We start from the raw sequence: 20,077 nt of genomic DNA, 5'->3' as shown, positions 1-20,077 counted from the left end.
AGACACCACGGAATTGTCATCCATTTACGCCAGTGCTATTATAACGCCCTTTTGCTCTCCTCGATCACTTGGAAGTCGGTCTCAACCATGATCCTGCCTTCTTCACTGTCGTCTGCTCTGCGCATAGAGTCCATCTCGACTCGAACAGTCTGTGTTGCAAGCAGGCTTTCGTCCCAATCCCTGGGCCTCCTCACGGGGGCATTCTTATTTTGACTGGACAGTTTATTCTCCGAGCTACCCAGGTATTTTCCCACACGCGAGCCGAATATACGTTGGATGGTGTACCGCAGTACGGGTTGCAAGGTAGGCAGACAGGCACAGACAATCCCGATGCACGGCTCCACACTGGACCAGATGAAGACATTACCCATGATCCAGGTGATATCCACAGACCTATTAAGAAACGTCATGTAATAGATTCGAATGAGACTCGCCACGCAGACACTGCAAACATCGTTTTTGTATCAGTCATCAGACAGGATGAGACATGGGAACGGAAAGGCGGGGTTCAGCACGACATACAAGCTGCCAAGTAGAAAAATGCTGCAAATCAAAACCTTCTGGGTGGTTCGCATTTGAAGCCTCCAGATAAGTGGCATGGGCACCAGCAGAATGATCACGTCCGTGGACACGTTTGCAGCGGCGTTCCCAATATAGAATGGATAAAGATTGTAGACGCAATGGCCGCCAGCGGGATCAGCATACTGCGTCCAATAGTATGAGACAGGTCGGCAACAGACGAGGAAGGCGACGGTGCAAGAAAACCAATATCCGATGGTCAATGCGACGCAGAACCACATCGCCTTGTTCATTCCGAAAATGCGACGGTAGAAGAGGATGACCGAGAGCTTGATCAAGGGTACGGTAACGACGTATATGAGGACATATGCGAACAGAATTTGCACCACCTTGATCACATCGTCTAGGGGTATATCCCATACATGCTTTCCAAGGCCATAATAGCCTCCTGAAGATGGCTTGTCAGTACGCTTTCTCGGTGTTTGGTCTGGCGAACGAACCGATAATGGTGGAGACGAAATTCGCAGTCACAGACAGCTGTAGCCATTATGATCATTAGTATCTCCATGCCGTGTCTGAGGAATGGTCACAAGTACGTACCAAAGCAGCAACTATCATCCAATCATCCGCGGCGATGGAAGCTTGTTGCACCCGGGTTCTCGCTAGAAATCGAAAGGCAATGGCGATGGCCGCCAGCACGTATGTGACACTAACAGCTGCATTGTTCACTCCACGCCTGCTGGCTGTCAAGTCCGTCCCTGGTGGAGGATCCCCGAAGACGCTGCTGGACATGCCTGTTGCCACTTGCAGAGGAAGACATATCGAGTGGACTGAAATGTACCACCGGGCCCTTAAGATAGCAACCAGTTTTGACACACGACCCTGTTCAGTAATAGGCCGCAGTGCATCTAGTGAGCCGAACCCGTCAATCACATTCAAGTCCTTGGATGTGGCACGCCGCTAGGATGCTTTAGCGATCCTTCCAGCCCCTTTCCTGACAGCCCCGGCCCCCAAACCAGGCGGGCCGGCGGGTCCGTGTCTTTGACAGCGGGTGGCTTCACTCCCGGTGCCCTTGCCATCTCGAAGGTTCAATCTGGCCGTTTTGACATCAAATTCCTGCGAGATTTAACGTCTGACAGGTCCAGGATCCTACCGCCAACGCAAGTTTCTTTCAATCACCTTTTGCGTCGCACTGTATTGGTAGACTCGCTAAATGGATTTGGCGCTAATTTATCATCCTGCGAATCAATCGGGCCTGTAGACTTACCCATTAGGGTAACCACTAACTTAGACCGACCTTTAGTTCCTGATACTATAAGGCTACGGCCGGGGGAAAACCGGAAAACAAAGGACTGCGAGGATATCATATAATTAGTAACGATGTCCCCTGTTTCGAGATCTTGGCTATTGCGAGAGCGAACCTGCGTGTTTGCAACTCCTCTCGCAAATTTGAGGATTTCTTTGCCATCACCATGCCATCCAGAGAGTCCGTTCCTTCTGAATCCACAGCATATGCTGTAGATCCCAAGCGATTTGCTTTCACTCCTCGAAAACTCAGAGTCGTCTGCATTGGAGCGGGCTTTTCGGGACTGATCCTTGCACACAAGCTCAAGCACGAGCAGCCTCTTGAGTTTGTCGACTTCACCATCTATGAAAAGAATCCCGAGGTAGGGGGTACTTGGTTTGAGAACATCTACCCTGGTGTGGGCTGCGACGTGCCTGCTCACAGTTATGTATTTCCCTTTGAGCCCAATCCGTCCTGGTCGCAAAGCTATGCCAAGGGCCCGGAAATCGAGGAATACATCCGATCGACAACTGAGAAGTACGGGCTGAAGGAGAAGATCATCTTCAACACCCGACTTGTCAAGTCTGTTTGGAACGAGGAACGGGGTAAATGGGTCCTCGAGCTCAACCAGAACGATACAACTGTCTACGATGAAGCAGATATTCTCATCAATGCCGGAGGCATCCTCAATCGGTGGAAGATGCCCACGATTGAAGGTCTGAACCGGTTTGAGGGCAAGCTCCTCCACACAGCGGGTTGGGATCCGGCCTACGACTGGTCCGACAAAAAGATCGCTGTCATCGGTAATGGCTCCTCGGGGATCCAGATCGTGCCTGCGCTGCAGCCTAAGGCTGCCCGGATCGTCAACTACATCCGCCATCCAACATGGGTGTCGGTCAATTTGTGCCCGGACACGACCAGGGATGGAATGGGTACCAACTTTGTATACACCGAAGAAGAAAAGGCCCGATTTCGGGATGACCCTGAGGGTTTTCTGGAATACAGGAAGTTTATCGAGCGCTCGTACGTTGAACGCCACCCACTGAGGTAATCTACTAATAACAACATCGCAGAGTCAATACCGTCTACAAGCTGATGCTCAAGGGATCCGAGTACAATCAGATGCTATACACAGCGACAGAGCAATTGATGAGGCAGCGTCTTAGCAAGAATCCACACCTAATCAAGAAGCTCATCCCCGACACTGCTATCGGATGTCGTCGTCTTAGCCCCGGAGACGGATATCTAGAAGCCATGCAGGAGCCCAACGCAGAGTGGTGCTTTGATCCCATTGAGAGCATCACCAAGACTGGCATCCAGACCGCCCAAGGTGAGGAGGAATTTGACCTCATTGTCTGCGCCACAGGTTTCGACACCACCTTCATCCCTGGTTGGGAGATGGTAGGCCGGAACGGTCGTCAGCTCGCTCACGACTGGAAGACGACACCCGAGGCATATTTCTCCATCTGCTGTCCTGGCAGTCCCAACTATTTCATGTTCGCCGGGCCTAACTGCCCTATTGGTCATGGAAGCGTCCCTCAGATGCTAGCCTGGACTGCGGACTACATTCTGCAGTGGGTGAAGAAGATTTCCCGGGAAGATATTCAGTGAGATCAGACCTTACCTATGATGAGAGGTTCTCAACCACTAACAATGTCTAGCTCCGTTGTCGTAACCGACTCCGCAAACCAGCTGTATAACCGCCATGTCCAGGCAAACCTGAAACATACCGTCTGGAGCTCAGGCTGCACTGCCTGGTACAACAATGGCTCGGCTGTCACGGCCATGTATCCTGGCAGTGTTCTTCACTTCAAAGGTAACCCAGCCTTGATCTATACCCTAGGAATTCCATCAAGTGTGCTAACACGTATGATAATTGCAGAGGCCATCTCTGCCATCCACGGCGAAGACTTTGATATCCGCTACCAAAATAACGCTAACCCCTTTGCCTATCTTTCGAATGGCGAGCTGGAGTGGGAGAGAACAGAGGGGGCAGATTTGGCGTTTTATTTGAAATAGGCCTGTATTGGGTGGACTACTTAGTAATATCATGTATATGAATGAATGATGAGACTGGAAATGGTGTTTCAATGGTAATTCTATCCTAATATACTAGTGGCCTATTGAGGAACTCCCATAACATATGATGAATACTCAGTAGACACGGCCTATTCTCACTCATTGTGCCGCACCCTCCCCTTTGAATATGATATCCGCCACAACCGCAGCTATAGGATTTACACCTAGACCGAGTGTTTTTTCTTTTCTTTGCTTCTTATACCCCAGAATCAGTTATAGCGATCCTGCAATACCATGCGTCTAAACCACGGTTCCCAGAAAACCCTAATCTGGTGTGGAGCATGTTTTGCTACAAGAAACATTGATACTCCGAACCAATCAAACTTCACTCCCGAAGTTCCGCTCCCCGCTCACGCCCTATACTTGACAAGCACTCAGTATCAGTTCTGGCACGGTTGAAATCGGTCCGTTACTTCTATACTCCGACAAGTATATTCCCAAACTTTCTTCTTCTACAAACAGTACTGTTCAGATACCAGACTCGCTCATAATCCCTACACCACTCGTTTCATCATATTTGCATACCCCGCCTCTCCTACATTGAAACAACCACCCTCAAACCACACCCAACATGCGCCTCGGCTTCCTCGGCCTCGGCGTGATGGGCACACCCATGGCAATAAACCTCTCAAAACACTACCCCCTAACAGCCTGGAACCGCAGCGCCAGCAAATTCCACGCTCTCAAGACCTCCAGCCCAACCGCCCGCTTCGCACCCACCCCAACAGCCGTAGCCCTCAACTCCGACATAATCTTCACGATGCTCTTCAACGCGCCCGCAATCGACTCCATCCTCACCACCTCCTTCCTCTCCTCCCTCAGAGACAAAATCCTCATCAACACCAGCTCCATCCCCGTCTCATACAGCCAACACCTCTCCACGATCATCCACTCCGCGGGCGGAAAATACATCGAAATGCCCGTCAGCGGGAGCAAAGTGCCCGCAGAGCAAGGACAGCTCGTTGGCATGATAGCGGGGGATCCTGATGTCGTGGAGGAGATAGTGAAGCCGGTTGTTAAGCCGGTGACTTGTGCTGCGGTGTACTGTGGGAGGGAGATAGGGTCCGGGCTGAAGATGAAGTATGCGGTTAATACGTTGCTGATTACGTTGACGGTGGGGTTGGCGGAGTCGATGAATCTGGCGAGGGCGCAGGGGTTGGATTTGGAGGCGTGGGGAAAGGTGCTTGCGGCGGGGCCGATGGCGTCGAGGTATTCGGGGGTGAAGGTCGAGAAGATGCTTAGGGGGGATTGGGAGGCTCAGGCGGCGATTAAGGGTTGTTTTAATAGTACGGAGTTGATTAGGGCGGCTGCGAGGGAGGTCGGGGTGGAGTGTCCGTTGATGGATGTTTGTGGGGGGTTGTATGGGAGGGCTGTTGAGGGGGGGTTGGGTGGGGAGGATATGAGTGCTGTTGGGAAGGTGATTGGGGGGATGTGAGTTTGTGCTTTGGTATTGCAGGTTGAAAGTGTAGGGGATTATTTGGTTTGCAGGAAGGAATAAACTGCGTGTTTGGTTTAGGTTGAAGATATTGTATGTTTATAGCAGTGATCCTAGATACTTCCATTACAGATGAGTACTGTCAGAAATTGAATTTCCTAAAGTTGGCAGAATATAGGAACAACTACAGAAAAAAAATATAATAGAAAAGTTATATATAAAAAAAAAGAAGAAAAGGGATACCCCCTTCGACTAGAGGATAGGTCAGAGGGGTAGAAAATCCTACACAATGAAGTGAAAGAAGTAGTCGTTCCAGTAAGTGTTTGTTCCATAAAATGGGTTGGCATAACGCCGCCTCCGCCATGGGGAGGATGTGTGTGGTCTGTTTTCAGGCCTGCAGGCCATAAGTGGTCATTGGGTTGACTAGGCCCGTAAATGAATCCATGACAGTCTGGTTCGCTTGGCCAGTTAGGCCACCAACTAGGCCAAAAGAAATATCCCTTTGAATTTCGGCATAACTGGGGAAGATATTGTCCCGTGATTTTATACTGATTAGAATGTAAAGATACTCTCATATTGCCAACATAAGCTATAGATATTAATATTATTTTTGATTAATCATGATTTTCAGGAAATATTAGCCAGTAAGTTAAAATCGGCTAGGAATATCGAGGAGTTTCTTGGATTTCACCGGTTGTATGTGAAATCGCAAGTATTATATAGAACATTGTAGGGCAGTATATCAACCAACTGTAATTATTAGGGAATATTCAAGGGTAATGAATTAATGACCATAGTTCGACTATCCATCTGAATTGATGGTTTATTATTGGGCATTGTTGATCAGCTTGGACCGTCAGGAGTGTTCCACGGTTCCGCGCCTTATGAGTGACATTGGTATACGCCCTGCGTTTCCCGCGACTAACCGCAGCCTCACCGGGGTAGAGTCCCCTTCCCATAGATCAAAGTGAAATCATTCAACCGATTAAAGCTTTGAAGAGCCATTTATATTCCTCTCCCACTGCCCATCAATGCTCAGCCGTTCATGATGAGGTACTCCATCCCACGCCCTGCGAAACGTCGCAACCCTCGACTCCCAATCAGATAACCTCTTGTCAATAAACGCCGCGCTAGCTTCAGCAGTTTCTTTTACCAGCTCCATTGGAAACATATGGCCACTGGGTAGCACGACTTCCTCAACAAGTCCCCGCGCTGCACCCCCACTACCTCCCAGACCCGTACCAGTTGTTACCACTTTGTCCCGACGAGCAATTGGAGAAGACAGATCCGACTGTTCCCCAAACAGATAGAGAATAGGTGGCTTCAAATGTGGCAGCCGACGAAACATCCATGCCGACTCAGGTCGATAAAAAGGATAATCAGCATCATGGTCATCCGGATGCATTTCCTCTTCAGGGTTACCGCGGGGAAGTCCGGATCGCTCGTCAACATACGAAGGCCGTACGAAGTAGAATAGCTCCTGTGCCTTGGTTGTAGTCAAAGTAACGGCGGAAGGTCCAGTTTCGTCTGTGACGGGGTGTAATGGGGTCGGAAGGTCTCGTAGCCCGTACTGGATCCATTGGCCGAAGACGCGGGGATCCCACGTTCGATAGAATGGATTTGACTTGAATCTAGCTGCTGCTTGCTCGCGTGAGGGCCATATGTCTCGTCTATAAGTAGATGTCTGGGCGAATTTGCGGCCTGGGTTTTCGCGCTGTATCACCGGGTCGAGCAGGATAAGACCCTCGAATAGGGATGGGTGCAATAAAGACAGGTGGGCTCTGGATTATCATCCATGAGAAATGGGCGCTTTGAGCGAATCGAGGATACTCACAGCTGCATTCCACCCATACTGTGACCGATGCCAACAAGTGGTTGAGGGATCTGGTCCTGAAGCTGATTTATCATGAACAGAAGATCACGCCCGTGATCGAGCCAATCGGCTAGATTGGCGTCAAAGAATGTTCACACGGCTTGTGTGGTGCGGGACGAGAGCTCACGGTCATGGCCTAAGATGGCTTCATTTAAAACACCACTCTGTCCCTGTTGAGCAACATCTGCAATCCAAATTGATCGGATGCGTCTGTTTTGACTTGCGAGCTGCTTGTAAAGGTCATCCCAAAGGGGTTCGTACAGTTCCTTATGCACAAGTTAGTCATATTGAAAATTAAAACATGAGGAGTTGACTCACCTTTGGAAACGCATTTGCATGCGCCCCAATAATAGTGACATCTCCTTCCTTCGGGTGAGGATTATTGAGTGGGATGTACTGCTTAACAGAAAGTCGCAGCTCGTTTTCATGACCAGCTTTCACGGCACCCGGACGCTGTCGGACATTTTGACACCGAGCTGTGTGCTCCACGACGCCAAAGTGGGACATGTATTTTCTACGAGGCTGTATGACGCGTAGGCTGATCGATCGGAAGCCCTTTGGCTGGGTCAACATCATGAATATGACGTAGAAGTAAACAAGAGAAATGAAGACAGCCTAGATACTTAACATATAGGGCCGGGTTAATAGTCCCCTCAAAATAAGCCGAGGTTCAGGAAACTGTTCACGTCATCCACAGACTAGAGACTAACGTAAACCACAATCGCGCGGCCCATACAATCACGCGGCCCATCTTGTAACGCTATATAAATTTTATTTTTTATAATAATTATAATATCTCAATAACTACACTTTATATAAGTCTACGATGTTGAATGAAGATTAATAATAATAAAACTAATATATTCAAAGTATTTAAATAAAAATAAATAATTTATTTATATTTAATTTCAGAGATTTTTTAAATTATAAGTAAATTACTAGTATTTTATATTACCAGCTGTTATATATAGTTATTAAAATCTGAAAAAATAATTAAAAATAAATGTTTGATTATCTTAACCTATTACTCTAAGATAAAACCATTATTTTTAAAGTTAGTTGAGATATTAAAGATTAAAAAAATAACTTTTATATAGTAATATTTGATGGGCCGCGCAATTGTACGGGCCGCGTGATTGTGGTTTACGTTAACTAGGCATCCGTGATCCTCGTTAGTAATGCATTTCTCCAAATTGGAGAAGGGACACGCCCTACCTGTCAAAGGCGAGATTATTTCACTGTGCATTGATAGCACTCCTTTCTGACTATTGATGCAATTAACACTGATTTTATTATATCTGGGGTTAAGTTGACTATGCTCAGGTAATGCCGCAGATGGAACTCGCCAGTGCTTCTTGACAAGAGGTTCATCAGGCAATTGCAGTCCATAAATGCGGCAGGAATCCTGGATACTATATGTTAAAGTTCGCTGGCCCGATCAGAAACAGGGAACAGGTTAGGAAAAACATGGATCATGTTGATGGTCTGGCAGTGGTAATTCTGCTTAACTCGAAGGACGTGGCGCGTTTTCAGGGTTTATCGAGTATCTATTCTTGAAGAAAGACATAACCAGTCTTAGCTCGAGTAAGTTGGTTGCACGCTGAGTGTCATGACACTATTGCAGTATAGCAAGTCCTGAGAAACATCCTTCTCCCTGGGTTACCACCGTCTTCTTCGTCCCGCTTACCAGATACACACATCCACCCAAGTCGGTGACATAAACCCCATTCTTCGTCAGCTTCAATCCAATAGGCTCATGGAACTGTCTCGCGAGTATTTCCACCTTCTCCCCTATTGTCTCTTTATCAATATCGCCACTAAGATCAACCCGATTCAGGGAGCACCCCATAGGATGCTCACCGCGATCCGTCCAGTAGAGCATTTGCGTCTGCGTATCGTACTCCAAATCAATCGGTTCCGGACGTCCCTCAAGCAGACACTCAACATCAGCTCTGTTGTTGGCTGTTTGCCCAGCAGGAATATCGATCCCCGCACGAAATATTCTTCCCTTTCCAGATTTGCTCGGCCCTTTCTGGGTCCAGTAAATATGTCTATTCCCCCGATCAAGGGCCACACCCACGCAAAACCGCATCATATCTTTCCTTTCTGATGGGACTTTCAACGACCCAGTTTGAATCAGTATCTGATGATCAGTTCCATCAAAATTGCACCGGTGCACACTTAATCCCTCGCGATCGCAGAAATACAACTTCCGATCCACATCGTCGACAATGAGCTGCTTTGGCGTATATACCGTCCCGGGCTTCAGGAGCGTGCGAACATCACTCCCATCGAGCTTAGCCGACTGCACAGACCCGTCACAGGCAGAGAAAGCGTGCCCCATGCTAGTCCAGAACATCCGCCCACAAGAAGGAGAAACATCAATTCCATCTGGATAAGACAATCCACTGACAAGGGTAGTTCTTTTTCCACTCTTCGGGGAAACTGCGAGAATACGACCTGCTGTCCTCGCATCACGCAGTGCGTTATTATCCCCGATACCAACATCCAAGACATAAAGCTTCTCAGACATGCTGTCCTGCTCGGCGGGATACAACCCACCGGACTCGCACTTGTCACCCAATCGCCCTTTGTTGATATAGTTCTCACGTAACCAATCAACCGTTTTGTCCCCATACAGCCCCCTTTCCTGGATGTAGTTCTCCTCGATAGCTGCAATAGTGTCCAAGCCAACCTGATCCATCAGCTGACACGGCTGGCCACTCGTTGGGCGCTGAAAAACTTCCTTCCATAGTAGGTCAATGTCATTGGGGGTGCTAACTCCTTCAGCCAGTATACTCAGGATCTCTCGCTTGATGGCTGCCCAAGCACGGCCAAATACAAACCTGCATCATGATTAGCATTGTCACCTTAGAGCTAAGAGAATGAAACACACCCGGTACTTTCCTTTCGCACCATAAACGGACACATCCCACAATTCTCCAACACCTCCATCATTTCAGCCATCACCTCCTCTTCAGTCGAACCACAGGTCATCACCTCTACTGGTCGCATCTCCGGCGGCATCATGAAATGTACATTCATCACTCTCTTCTTCCTCTCCTCACTCAAACCAGGAACCATAAGCCTTGACTTGAACGAACTTGAATTTGACGCGAGAATACAATCCCCGGGTGTATGTCTATCCATTTCCTCAAAAATCTTGATCTTGAGAGGGAGCTGCTCTGGAACTGCCTCGATGACTAGCCACGCGTTCTCAGCCGCACTCTTCATATCAGAGAAAAGCGATAGCTTTCCCCGCTCAGGATGCGGCAAAGGCGTCAGTACAGTGAATGCCTCGCCAGAGGATTTGATAAATGACTCAGCAGCGGAGAGAGCATTGTGATCAGGATCGAAAAGATGCACGGTGTAAGAGCCAGCAAGAAAGACGGCCGCGATCCGACGACCTAGAATACCCGCCCCGAGGACAGTAACTGGTCTTGAGGGGTGGTGTGTGTGGGCTTTGTGGAGCGTCATGGTGAGTTATGTCTGTAGATGCCAGTTGACGTTGGAAGCACTTCACTTCTGGCTAAGCTAGTTGATAATATGTACTCATGTATATTGATTATATTCCAGATCCCTTGCTACATGAAGTAGTAGAAGACGATAATTAACTTCGTTAGTGCCCTGCATATCCTGGTTTTCGGCATGCCGATAACAGGTTCTTAAAGTCTGGAAACCCGCCCGGAAACGGGCGCGGAGAGGGAAGCAGCGCAAATCCTGGGACTTTAGAGCTGGAACTGAATTACTTGAATGCTGATTGGACAAATTTTTACTTTAATCGTTCTGGTAGTTGCTTTCCTGGACGTAGAAATATCGATGTCATCATCGTGAACTCTGTTTTAGAAACTCTGAAAATGTCAGTCGATGGATGGCAAGGGGGTGAGCGGATACAATAAGTTTGAGATCTTTGGTTGATGCTTCCTTGTGCCACGCTGTTGCTATACTTCATTAAGAAAGAGACGCTGTGCCTGTTTTCAGTATTGTTTTGTGGTAGAATCATACAAGAGATTATAATTGATTTGGGATGGTATCGTCACGACGCCATGGCCGAAGGAAAAGCGTACTGGGCCCTACTACTATATTTAACTACGAACAAATCCTATATTACGTGATAGAATCTCCTTCCTTGTCTTCTCTCATATGTGCTACGTAGCTGTACTACCTTCAGAAGAAAGCTACTACTTTCTGATCAGGGTGCTTTGCCGGGGTCCTTATTGATAAATAAAAACAGAGCTACAGAATAACCATGTATCCAATCTTTGTATACTGTATAGCTATCATAAAGAGCGTATCAAATTGTTTGTCCATAATGCGTAACTCATATCCATCTCGTAACTAAATAAAGGGCAGCATGCACCCACGCTTATACTCATCACTAACATAATCTACACCCCCAACTGACTCGCCACAACAGGATCATTCCAAAACGCGCACCTCTTCACCAAATCCTCACCATACGCACCCCCCTTGCCACTCCCAGTGAATCTCATCTTCGGACCACCCAAGACCTGCAACTCCGGCGTAGTGGAACTAGTATTCGCAGCATACGCCTGCTCCCATCCCTCAACACTACCCCTAGCACGGCTCGGATTGCCACAGTACGCAAACGAAGCCCAGCTAGCACCCATCTCCGACGCAAGCTTCCGGTCCGATGCCGTAGAGATATCCTTGAACAAACCACCCGTAACTGAGTTAAAGAGATACATGATATCACTGAAGTGCGGAACACCGTAATACGTCATCCCCAAGTACTCAAACACCTCCGCAAAGGCCGTTTGGTTAAGTGCGTAGAGGTAGTTCGAGACATTGGCGGGGTTAGTGGCGTACTTAATGTTCGTCTGGATAGTCAGGAGACTGGGACAGGTGAAGTCAAAATCGCGATGCATCTGGCTAGCGCGGAAGTAGTGCGCGGAAATGTTTGCAGATGGGTCCGGGGAGAAGTCTGAAACGGGGTAGAGGTCCAGGGCTTTGGTGATGGTAGCATTGGAGAGGTTGGGGTAGCTGTCCTGGAGGGAGGCGGCGATGTCGGATGAGGAGTTTAGAGTTGTGGAAGTGAAAAAAGCGCCGTCGTTTTCGCACCATCCGGAGATGAGGTCGATGTTGCGGGCGAATTGGCCGGTTCGGAGCAGCTTAGAGGGGGCATCAGGGATGAACGATGAGGGGGCTGTGGGGATGAAGACGCCCATGCCGCCCATTGAGTTGAGGGAGAGTTCGTAGGAGTAGGCCGTGTTGAGGAGGGTCTTCATTGGGAGACGACGCAGACATTCCAACTCCTCTCTGCTGGAGGACGCTGTGCAGTTGACCAGGTTGGTTAGGGTGGCTGTGTGCTTGCTCGAGGTGTTGGTGGTGGTTCCGGGGTCGGCGTTGGCGCCGCCTGATTCCATGATAGCGCGCCGAAAGGGCACTTTGGGCACTTTGCCGCCGTAGGCTGTTAGCTGCAGGCCGACGCCTGTTGCGCCGTCGCTTTCGCCGAAGATGGTGACCTGGTCTGGGTCGCCGCCGAAGGCGGCAATGTTGTCTTGGACCCACCATAGGGCTAAGCGTTGGTCCAGCAGACCAGCGTTCAGGGAGTCAGATTCGTTTAATGCAGGTGACGAGGCAAATCCGAAAATGCTGAGACGGTAGTTCATCGCAACGTAGATGACCGGGACATCTTTCTGGGCGGCTCCGTAGACCAGAAGGCTTGGGTCATAGGCAGAGTCATAGATTTGGCCGATGGTGTCGCCGCCGCCGTAGATCCAGACGAGAACTGGTAGACGGTCTGAAGAAGACGTGTTGAGTGGCCGATCGACACGCAGCGTCAGACAGTCCTCAGAGATGGCAGTGACATTGTCAAAGATGGGAAAATCTGCAATAGGGTCCTTTTGCTGGGGACAAGCTGCACCGGACTGAGTGGCATTCACCACAGAGCCGGAGGGATAGTTGTAAGGCTTTGGAGGAGCGAAGCGGTTGCTCCCGCTCGTGTCTTCACCAAAGCGAATGTTGAGGAAGGATTCGGTCAAGTTGCTCGTCGTCCCCTTGAACGAGACGTTGGAATCACGGAGGTGCACTGTAGGGCTTGTGCTCGACGGCAAAGGGCTGGCAAGACCCAATGTACACAGTGCTCCGAAAAGAAGAGAGGAACGAGAGTAATGCATTGTTGGAAGTAAGTGTGGGTTGAGACAAGAATCGCATTCTTCCGGATTTTGAGGCCCTAATATGCGACGAACTGCTCAGCCTCGTGGCAGGGAATTGATGGTGTCAGGGTTTGAGGGCAGTGAGACCTGGCCGGTCATAATTGGCTGGACGTCAGAATTTCCCCATCGAGAAAAAATCGCGAACATCCCATCATAATGCTAGGCTCTTCTCTGAACTGGTTAAGATCCTGCTATCAGCACTAGTGAGATTCTTTTCATCGAAAAGCTGCGATCGGCATGCTGTGCCTCAACCCGCGGTGCTTTTCCTGCTGGAATGCAATGCGGTCTGACTCAGCCTCGTTATCACAAATCGTCTTCATTTGGGCCTGAACCATTCCGGTGGGTCATCAATAAGTAGGCTACAACCAACGAAAGGTATTTCTTCTCGTCTTACTTTTTAAGTGAACTATTCAATTCAATTCAATTCATATTCTTATACCTGATCGAGCCCGCTAAGTGAGATGCTAGCTATGCAGGTGCTCACTGTTTGAAGCAGGAATATGGCCCTGAACTAGAGTGATTTAATGGCCAGGGTAGGGTAGGTTATGGAAAAATTTATACCTGTTGTTATATTAACAAAATATCCTTTGATCCTCAACATTGACAGAATACTTTCAAACCCTAATCTAAAATAACACTAACTCATATCTGTCTAGTGCCCTGAAGAATGAATACTCCGGTAAAAAGGATGTTTTTGTATCGAATCTATGCCTGTAATCGAGGATTTGGTATTGTATTCGTCATGCTGAGGCATTGGCCCAAACACCGTCTTCTAAAAAGACATATCTTGACTCCCAGTCTTAGACATTGTTGGCAATCTAATATGAAAGATATGGTATGGAAGACGATAGATAAAATATAATAAATAATTTGACTGCCAAAAATACCCGATTTCGCCTGCAGAGGCTGCAAAAGAATTACTGATTTAACAAATAATATACTGTCTGATAAATTAAATTTCTCCTCAGCTGAGGCAGAATAAAAAGATAGATAATGGGATTTTACTAGCTTAATGAAACAATTCTTATCTTATAGGGATCAAACCCCTATAAAACCTTACCTGATAAAGTAGGCGGATGTAGGCAGAGGGTGTGGCATGAGCGGAGACTGGTGTGGAGGCAGGCTGGCTGGTGTGGTGGTAGCACCTCCCTTCATTCATGCCGCCCAGATCAGAGATCCACAGTTTTTGAACTTCCGAAGCCGAGCATTTTTGTTTGACGATCTTCTTGCCCAAGGACGTTTTCGCTGTATTGCTGAAATCTGTTAACACTGAACAGGTATAATTTCTCACAGTCGTGCCATTATAAGACATTCATATTATCGGCGTCGTATATTACTAGTATGATGGATTTGGCATGTGCAGATTTTATCTTGTTGATAAAATTGTGTTAATGTTGAGGGCTTATGCATCCTTTCTTTGCCGAGGTATCTCTGGCGAGCAGTGAGTTACTATTCAGGACCAAAGAGAGCTATGGCTCCCTCCAGATTATCAGCATAGCTCTCCGGCAGCCAAAGGCAGTACGTACTCTCGTACTTGGATGCATAAGTGGCAGAGCTGCCATAATTATGTTTTCAACCATGTACTGTAAACCTCGATCCCGGATGGGGAGGGTTCGAGCGTTCCGAGCGGCTGCTGACGAACCGGGCATTACACTGCCCACTCTTATGTCCTATCGCCGAAGATTGCTTACCCACCTCATTTCTCTCCGCTCCTTATGATAAAAAGCCCGTCTTTCTCTTTGAGCCTATACATCCGTATGCGTGCTACATATAGCAGAAGTGTTCCTCACTCGTACCAGAAGCTTTTGTTTTGTCAGTCCCTTGATCGTTTCATCTCCTGAACCAAATTTGAAGTTCATTTCAACATGATTTCCGCAGCGGTTCGGAATGCCCCCAAAGTTGTTAGTTTTCCAAACGGAAGCAACGGCTCCATTGTCGGTCATCTCTACCTTCCTAAAACCTATAATTGCAATCAACGATATCCTGCCGTTGTCGTTGGCGGTTCAATGGCGTCTGTTAAGGAGCAGATGAGCGGTACATATGCGAGCCAATTGGCGCACCACGGCATCATCGCCATGGCCATCGATTATACCAACTGGGGGGAAAGTAGTGGCGCAGAGCGTCATTCTGAAGTCCCGACACAAAAGACCAAAGACCTGTCATCGGCAGTGAGCTATTTGGTAAACCGGAAGGACGTGGCTGCTACAGCACTCTTGGGTATATGCACTTCTGGTGGAAATATCCTTTATGCTGCAGCAGAAGATAATCGTATACGCGCTTTGGTAACGGTAGCAGGCTTTTTCGGGGAGCCGGATCTACTTTCAATACTGTTTGGTGCTGATGGGGTTGAAAGTCGAAAGGCTTCAGGTCGTCATGCTCGTGATCTTTACAGAGAGACGGGCGAAATTGAGATGATTAAAGCATACTCAGACACTGAGCCCGCAGCGAGCAAGACTCCTAAAGATTCCTACTACATGGATCAGTCACGAGGCGGTGGTATTCGCGCGTGGCGCAATTCTTTTGCTGTCATGTCATGGGAGTCATGGCTCACTTTCAACCCTGTTGAGAAGGCTTCATATGTTACTGCTCCGACATTGATGATTCATTCTCAAAAGGCAGCGTTCCCTACTCAAGCTTCTAAAGTCTACGATTTGTTAGCTGGACCGAAAGAATGCATTTGGACAGAGGCGACTCACTTCGACTTTTACGATAATCCAGAAACGGTACAGCATGCTGTTCAACAAATCGCCGGATTTCTGCACAAAACACTTGTACTTTAAGGGTAAACTTGGCAAGATCAGATGTCGACCTGGTCGTGGCGGGGCTTGTATGTATCTTATTCATGCAATAATATGATTACTGGTGATATTGATTCACGTTCCACAGATCAGCCCTGGGTCCCATTAGTGAGGCCTTAGCGCCGCAGTCGCGCCCGCAGGGGTCAAAGATCGATATCCATTTGTCATGGGTCTGAAAAGAATGGCTGCTCTTACGACAAGAATTGGGGACTTCATGACTAGTTTATGGCACAAAATCGGCAAAGTTGGTACCATTCCAGCACGATTTGTAGACAATAGGTCTTCTGGGTTTCCGGTTCATTAATAGCTAGATGGAATTGATCTAATCTAGACCAATAGTTTACCCACCAGTGCGGTACAGTACTCAGAACGCATCAATAAATCTACTAGTAATTAGCTGCGAAGACACTGAGAAGATAGCACTCATCTTTCAATCTCAATTTTGTACGAATCCACAACTATGAAAGCGGATTATATTCTTGCAGCTTCGTTCCTATACTGTGGGAGGATGCGAGGACTTCCCTACCAAGCAGCATATGACTCGATCAAAAAAATCTCGAGCACAGGAACCAGTTTGCTTCATACTATCCCTCGATAACTGAGATTGTAACAGATCGTAAGAGAAGTTACATGTTAGGTGGAGACGCAACCCTGGTGCGAGTGTATATACTTCTAGATTACCCGCGATAATGTCTCGTATGGTCTCATAAATCCAACCCTAATTGTGGTCTACAAGACTCAATGTAATCCTGGTGATATATTTGCACTTCATATGTACTCCTATGATGATGGAGCAAGGCCGCTCGCACTTTGTAGTCAGCTTTACGAGGGCTGCCAGGCGTAATACAGGTCCTTGCAAAATGCTTCACGACAAGCGCCGCAATGTATACAGACTCACTCACATCTGATATACACTTCCAACTGATGAATTCAGATAGAATAGAGAATAGTAGTACTACTACTACCCATTTTTAAGGTTTTATGAATATGCAAAACGCACAAAAACATACAACAGAAGGGATTCGCTGGTGGTCACCCACCCAACTACTAACCTCCCGGCGTGTGGCTTAAGTACGGCTGAGCGGACGGGAAGCCCTGTTTTCCACACCCTGTGGTCGTATGTAATGTAACAAACATTGGAAGGAATGATATAGAGTATATGCAGATGTTTTCTGAAAACAGAGAAGTTTTTGAGGAAGTCCCGCCGAGGAATCCTGATCAAACACAGCATATGTAGAATAGATACGAAGATCGATATCCAAATCCAAGCCGTCGTGGGTGGGTATGGATTTGCCGCCCTACTATAGCCCCTCACGAAAGTCTCTTACATTTAAAGTTGGCTGGAGATCGTAAGATGCGGGTTCCCGAGATTTAGATAGCCGTGGATCTCAGAAATCTACCTAGCAGGGTATGAATGCGACGATGCTCTGTTTACATGTGGCTGTGGATCGGTCTGGAGCCTCTAAAAATTGTTTCGCCCATACGGTATCAACATCATTGTTCCTTTCAGTAAGGTTCAGTTAGGGTATAGCCAAGGATAGATCACAGTTTCAAATCCACCCAGAATCTGTCTTACCTTTTGTCTGCATTAGTCTAACAATCGAGGGAGTCCAACGCAATCTGCAGATCATATCTACGGCGAAGCCTTGTTAAGAGTATTGTGACATAATATTTGATCAATCTAAAGCAATATATGCTTACGGCATGCAGCGATACGATGGATGATATTGACCTGTGAGGTCATTTAAAGTGGCTTTTGGCTTTCGAAGTAAACTTTAGAACTTCATAGGTTCCTCTGTATTAGCTGAAATATACCCACATATTAACGTCCAATCACTGTATTATTTATCCAAGAAGCTTGTCCATGTTGATTAAAGCTCCCTAGTAAAATGCCACCCAGTCTTGGAAATTCGGCTCACAAAGACGCTCACTTTTGAGACTAGAAGAGTTCCACCACCAAACATTTGAAGTGCTATCCAGCCACCATGACGAAGAATAGCACCGCCCAACGGAGTGCCAATAAGAATTGTCAGGCTACCCACTGTACTAACCATACCCATCCGGACTCCAGCAACGCCAACGGAGGGTGAGTCTGACGACAATGCTATAGGGCAGGGCCATGAATCCTTCCGCAAATATGCCGTATAGTAAAGTGAAAACTATGAGGCTGAGGTTGTTTTCGATCCCAACCTACGCGAAGGATAGAACCGCAAGGGCAAAGTACGTTGGTATTAACACATTCATTGGGTCTGTCTTACCTGCTCCATACTACTCAAAAGGGACTGAGATAAGCATTTGTGGCAAGGTTGAAGGAAGGGGGAACCTTACATGCATCAAGTATAATACGGCCAACTACTGATGCGGCGTTGAGGATTGGTAGAGGGTAACTAGCAAGCGTGAAGGACATTCCATAAATAATAGCATATGTTGTCACGTAGTAGAGCAGCACATTCATACCAAGGAAGCCAAAAAAAAAAGGGTCCCGAGTGTAAAAAGCAGAAAGGTGCCTCGTTCCACGCCGAGACATCGAACAACTCGCGGGCAGCCGATGGCTGGACTCTCGCTTTAATAACTGATAGTCACAAGGCAAGCGTACAAAACATGAAGAGTGCCATGACCCGTGTTTACCATTTGCCTGGTAGGCTGTGTCTGTACAGTACTCATTATGTCTGGCCTTCTGTCTATGCAACGCAATCAAAAAGCTATGTAAGAGTCCACCGTCAAACGGTTCAACGCTCTATCTGATTCTAGCGCTTCTCGATACTCATCACCACCCATCCACATAGCAACCTGATACCACCAGCTTTCTCTCCCGAAGCGCATTGCTGTCGTGTATTCCCAAAATTCGGGATACCAACCCCCGGATTCCCAGTCGAGAAAGCCAGCCAAGTGCCCATCTTCATTGATTAGAATGTTATGAGCTTTGAGGTCTCCGTGAGTGAACTTGACTTTATAAGGGCGCTGTTGTAACTGCTTCGCAGTAGCGAATGTATTATTGTATTCATCAACAGATATGAAACCATGCTGAGATGCTGGTGCAAAAAGGTGCTGGTAGAATGATTTGTGATCTTTGAAAGGACCCATGATGTGGTCAGGGACGCGCGAGCTGCGGAGGGCCGTTCCGATAGGCGAGCAGATAATATCCTGACTTGGTGGTTCCCACTCGCGCATAGCGTGGACGCAAGTCTTCAGTTCTTCAAGCCACGGACCCTCGTCAGCAATCTCCAAGGGATCATCGGAGTTCATAAGGCTGAAGCCTGGCAGTCTCGTCATGAGTATCGAGACCTCTCGGGTCAACTGAGGAGTAACGTGCTCTCCGCAGCTGAGGACTCTCGGCACTGGAATACCAGCTGCTCGAGCCATTTTCATTGCAATGACCTCCTCCACGCTCGTCCGATCGGTCCATTTTAGAACGAGTCCAAACGGCAGCTGGATAATGTGCGGGTCAAAATATAACCCGAACAGGTAGCAGTAGCACCGTGAGAAGTGGTAGAGCACACCATGTGCTTTACCCCAAAGCCATCTGCTATTGGCGCCTGGTACGGCGGGCACTGGTGGGGTTACTCTTTGGACTGTAGTAACAGCGGGTGCTGGCCAGGTATAATCCGGAGTGATGATTGAGGGGATAAGGGAGAGCCACATTGTGAACAGAGCCCTCCAGAAGATGAAGAAGTCAACGTTTCTCGGGCGCTGTAGGGAGTAAACAAGGATATGCCGGACAATTGATCTTGCGGTTCCGACATGACTCTGCATGTGCTTTCCTTTAGGGATCATCCATTTGGCTAGATAAGGGTATAGATATGCAGATACTATGGTGAGACAGAGAAATACCGATTCGTCCTTGGTGGTTAATGTGAGTGGCAGGTATGAATTGCACTCTAGACCCGTAAAACTGAGCTATTCTCCAGC

General features: G+C 47.8%; 8 protein-coding genes across 8 annotated transcripts; 3 read left to right on the top strand and 5 right to left on the bottom strand.

Annotated features, from left to right (window-relative positions):
• Positions 1–4: 4 nt before the first annotated feature.
• BO79DRAFT_205495 (putative integral membrane protein Pth11-like) lies at positions 5–1,311 on the bottom strand (the record flags this gene model as incomplete). The annotated part of the gene is made up of 4 exons (XM_025681857.1): positions 5–444; positions 523–967; positions 1,020–1,056; positions 1,120–1,311. 4 exons carry the CDS (start codon positions 1,309–1,311, stop codon positions 39–41), a joined length of 1,080 nt encoding a protein of 359 aa, XP_025533906.1. The 3' UTR covers positions 5–38.
• A 629-nt stretch (positions 1,312–1,940) lies between these two features.
• On the top strand, positions 1,941–3,881 carry BO79DRAFT_205492 (flavin-containing monooxygenase). The gene is made up of 4 exons (XM_025681856.1): positions 1,941–2,827; positions 2,878–3,411; positions 3,466–3,620; positions 3,687–3,881. The coding sequence occupies exons 1-4, from the start codon at positions 1,992–1,994 to the stop codon at positions 3,821–3,823; spliced, it is 1,662 nt and encodes a 553-aa protein (XP_025533905.1). The 5' UTR covers positions 1,941–1,991; the 3' UTR covers positions 3,824–3,881.
• A 476-nt stretch (positions 3,882–4,357) lies between these two features.
• On the top strand, positions 4,358–5,581 carry BO79DRAFT_241443 (NAD(P)-dependent oxidoreductase; the record flags this gene model as incomplete). The annotated part of the gene is made up of 2 exons (XM_025685120.1): positions 4,358–5,314; positions 5,548–5,581. Exons 1-2 carry the CDS (start codon positions 4,455–4,457, stop codon positions 5,579–5,581), a joined length of 894 nt encoding a protein of 297 aa, XP_025533904.1. The 5' UTR covers positions 4,358–4,454.
• A 722-nt stretch (positions 5,582–6,303) lies between these two features.
• Positions 6,304–7,698, bottom strand: BO79DRAFT_233673 (alpha/beta hydrolase; the record flags this gene model as incomplete). The annotated part of the gene is made up of 4 exons (XM_025684300.1): positions 6,304–7,099; positions 7,153–7,261; positions 7,319–7,457; positions 7,510–7,698. The coding sequence occupies 4 exons, from the start codon at positions 7,696–7,698 to the stop codon at positions 6,304–6,306; spliced, it is 1,233 nt and encodes a 410-aa protein (XP_025533903.1).
• A 1,108-nt stretch (positions 7,699–8,806) lies between these two features.
• Positions 8,807–10,668, bottom strand: BO79DRAFT_279302 (NAD(P)-binding protein; the record flags this gene model as incomplete). The annotated part of the gene is made up of 2 exons (XM_025687972.1): positions 8,807–10,037; positions 10,088–10,668. The coding sequence occupies 2 exons, from the start codon at positions 10,666–10,668 to the stop codon at positions 8,807–8,809; spliced, it is 1,812 nt and encodes a 603-aa protein (XP_025533902.1).
• Positions 10,669–11,579: 911 nt separating this feature from the next.
• On the bottom strand, positions 11,580–13,331 carry BO79DRAFT_222896 (carboxylesterase; the record flags this gene model as incomplete). Its single annotated transcript, XM_025683578.1, has 1 exon — positions 11,580–13,331. The coding sequence occupies one exon, from the start codon at positions 13,329–13,331 to the stop codon at positions 11,580–11,582; it is 1,752 nt and encodes a 583-aa protein (XP_025533901.1).
• Positions 13,332–15,091: 1,760 nt separating this feature from the next.
• On the top strand, positions 15,092–16,173 carry BO79DRAFT_279300 (alpha/beta hydrolase). The gene has a single exon (XM_025687971.1). It carries the CDS (start codon positions 15,236–15,238, stop codon positions 16,148–16,150), a length of 915 nt encoding a protein of 304 aa, XP_025533900.1. The 5' UTR covers positions 15,092–15,235; the 3' UTR covers positions 16,151–16,173.
• A 2,623-nt stretch (positions 16,174–18,796) lies between these two features.
• Positions 18,797–19,810, bottom strand: BO79DRAFT_183762 (phosphotransferase family protein; the record flags this gene model as incomplete). The annotated part of the gene is made up of 1 exon (XM_025680285.1): positions 18,797–19,810. The coding sequence occupies one exon, from the start codon at positions 19,808–19,810 to the stop codon at positions 18,863–18,865; it is 948 nt and encodes a 315-aa protein (XP_025533899.1). The 3' UTR covers positions 18,797–18,862.
• Between the last annotated feature and the right edge of the window lie 267 nt (positions 19,811–20,077).

The sequence above is a fragment of the Aspergillus costaricaensis genome (assembly GCF_003184835.1).
Source record: "Aspergillus costaricaensis CBS 115574 unplaced genomic scaffold BO79scaffold_66, whole genome shotgun sequence".
Lineage (NCBI taxonomy): Eukaryota > Fungi > Ascomycota > Eurotiomycetes > Eurotiales > Aspergillaceae > Aspergillus > Aspergillus costaricensis.
The sequence above is the reverse complement of the archived record's forward strand: the minus strand, read 5'-3'. Positions and strand labels throughout refer to the sequence as shown.

Coding starts and splice junctions, on each gene's coding strand:
- BO79DRAFT_205492 (XM_025681856.1), top strand. CDS start 1,992: ATGCCATCCAGAGAGTCCGTTCCTTCTGAATCCACAGCATATGCTGTA. Junction 2,828..2,877: donor AGGAAGTTTATCGAGCGCTC/GTACGTTGAACG, acceptor ACAACATCGCAG/AGTCAATACCGTCTACAAGC. Junction 3,621..3,686: donor CAGTGTTCTTCACTTCAAAG/GTAACCCAGCCT, acceptor TGATAATTGCAG/AGGCCATCTCTGCCATCCAC.
- BO79DRAFT_279300 (XM_025687971.1), top strand. CDS start 15,236: ATGATTTCCGCAGCGGTTCGGAATGCCCCCAAAGTTGTTAGTTTTCCA.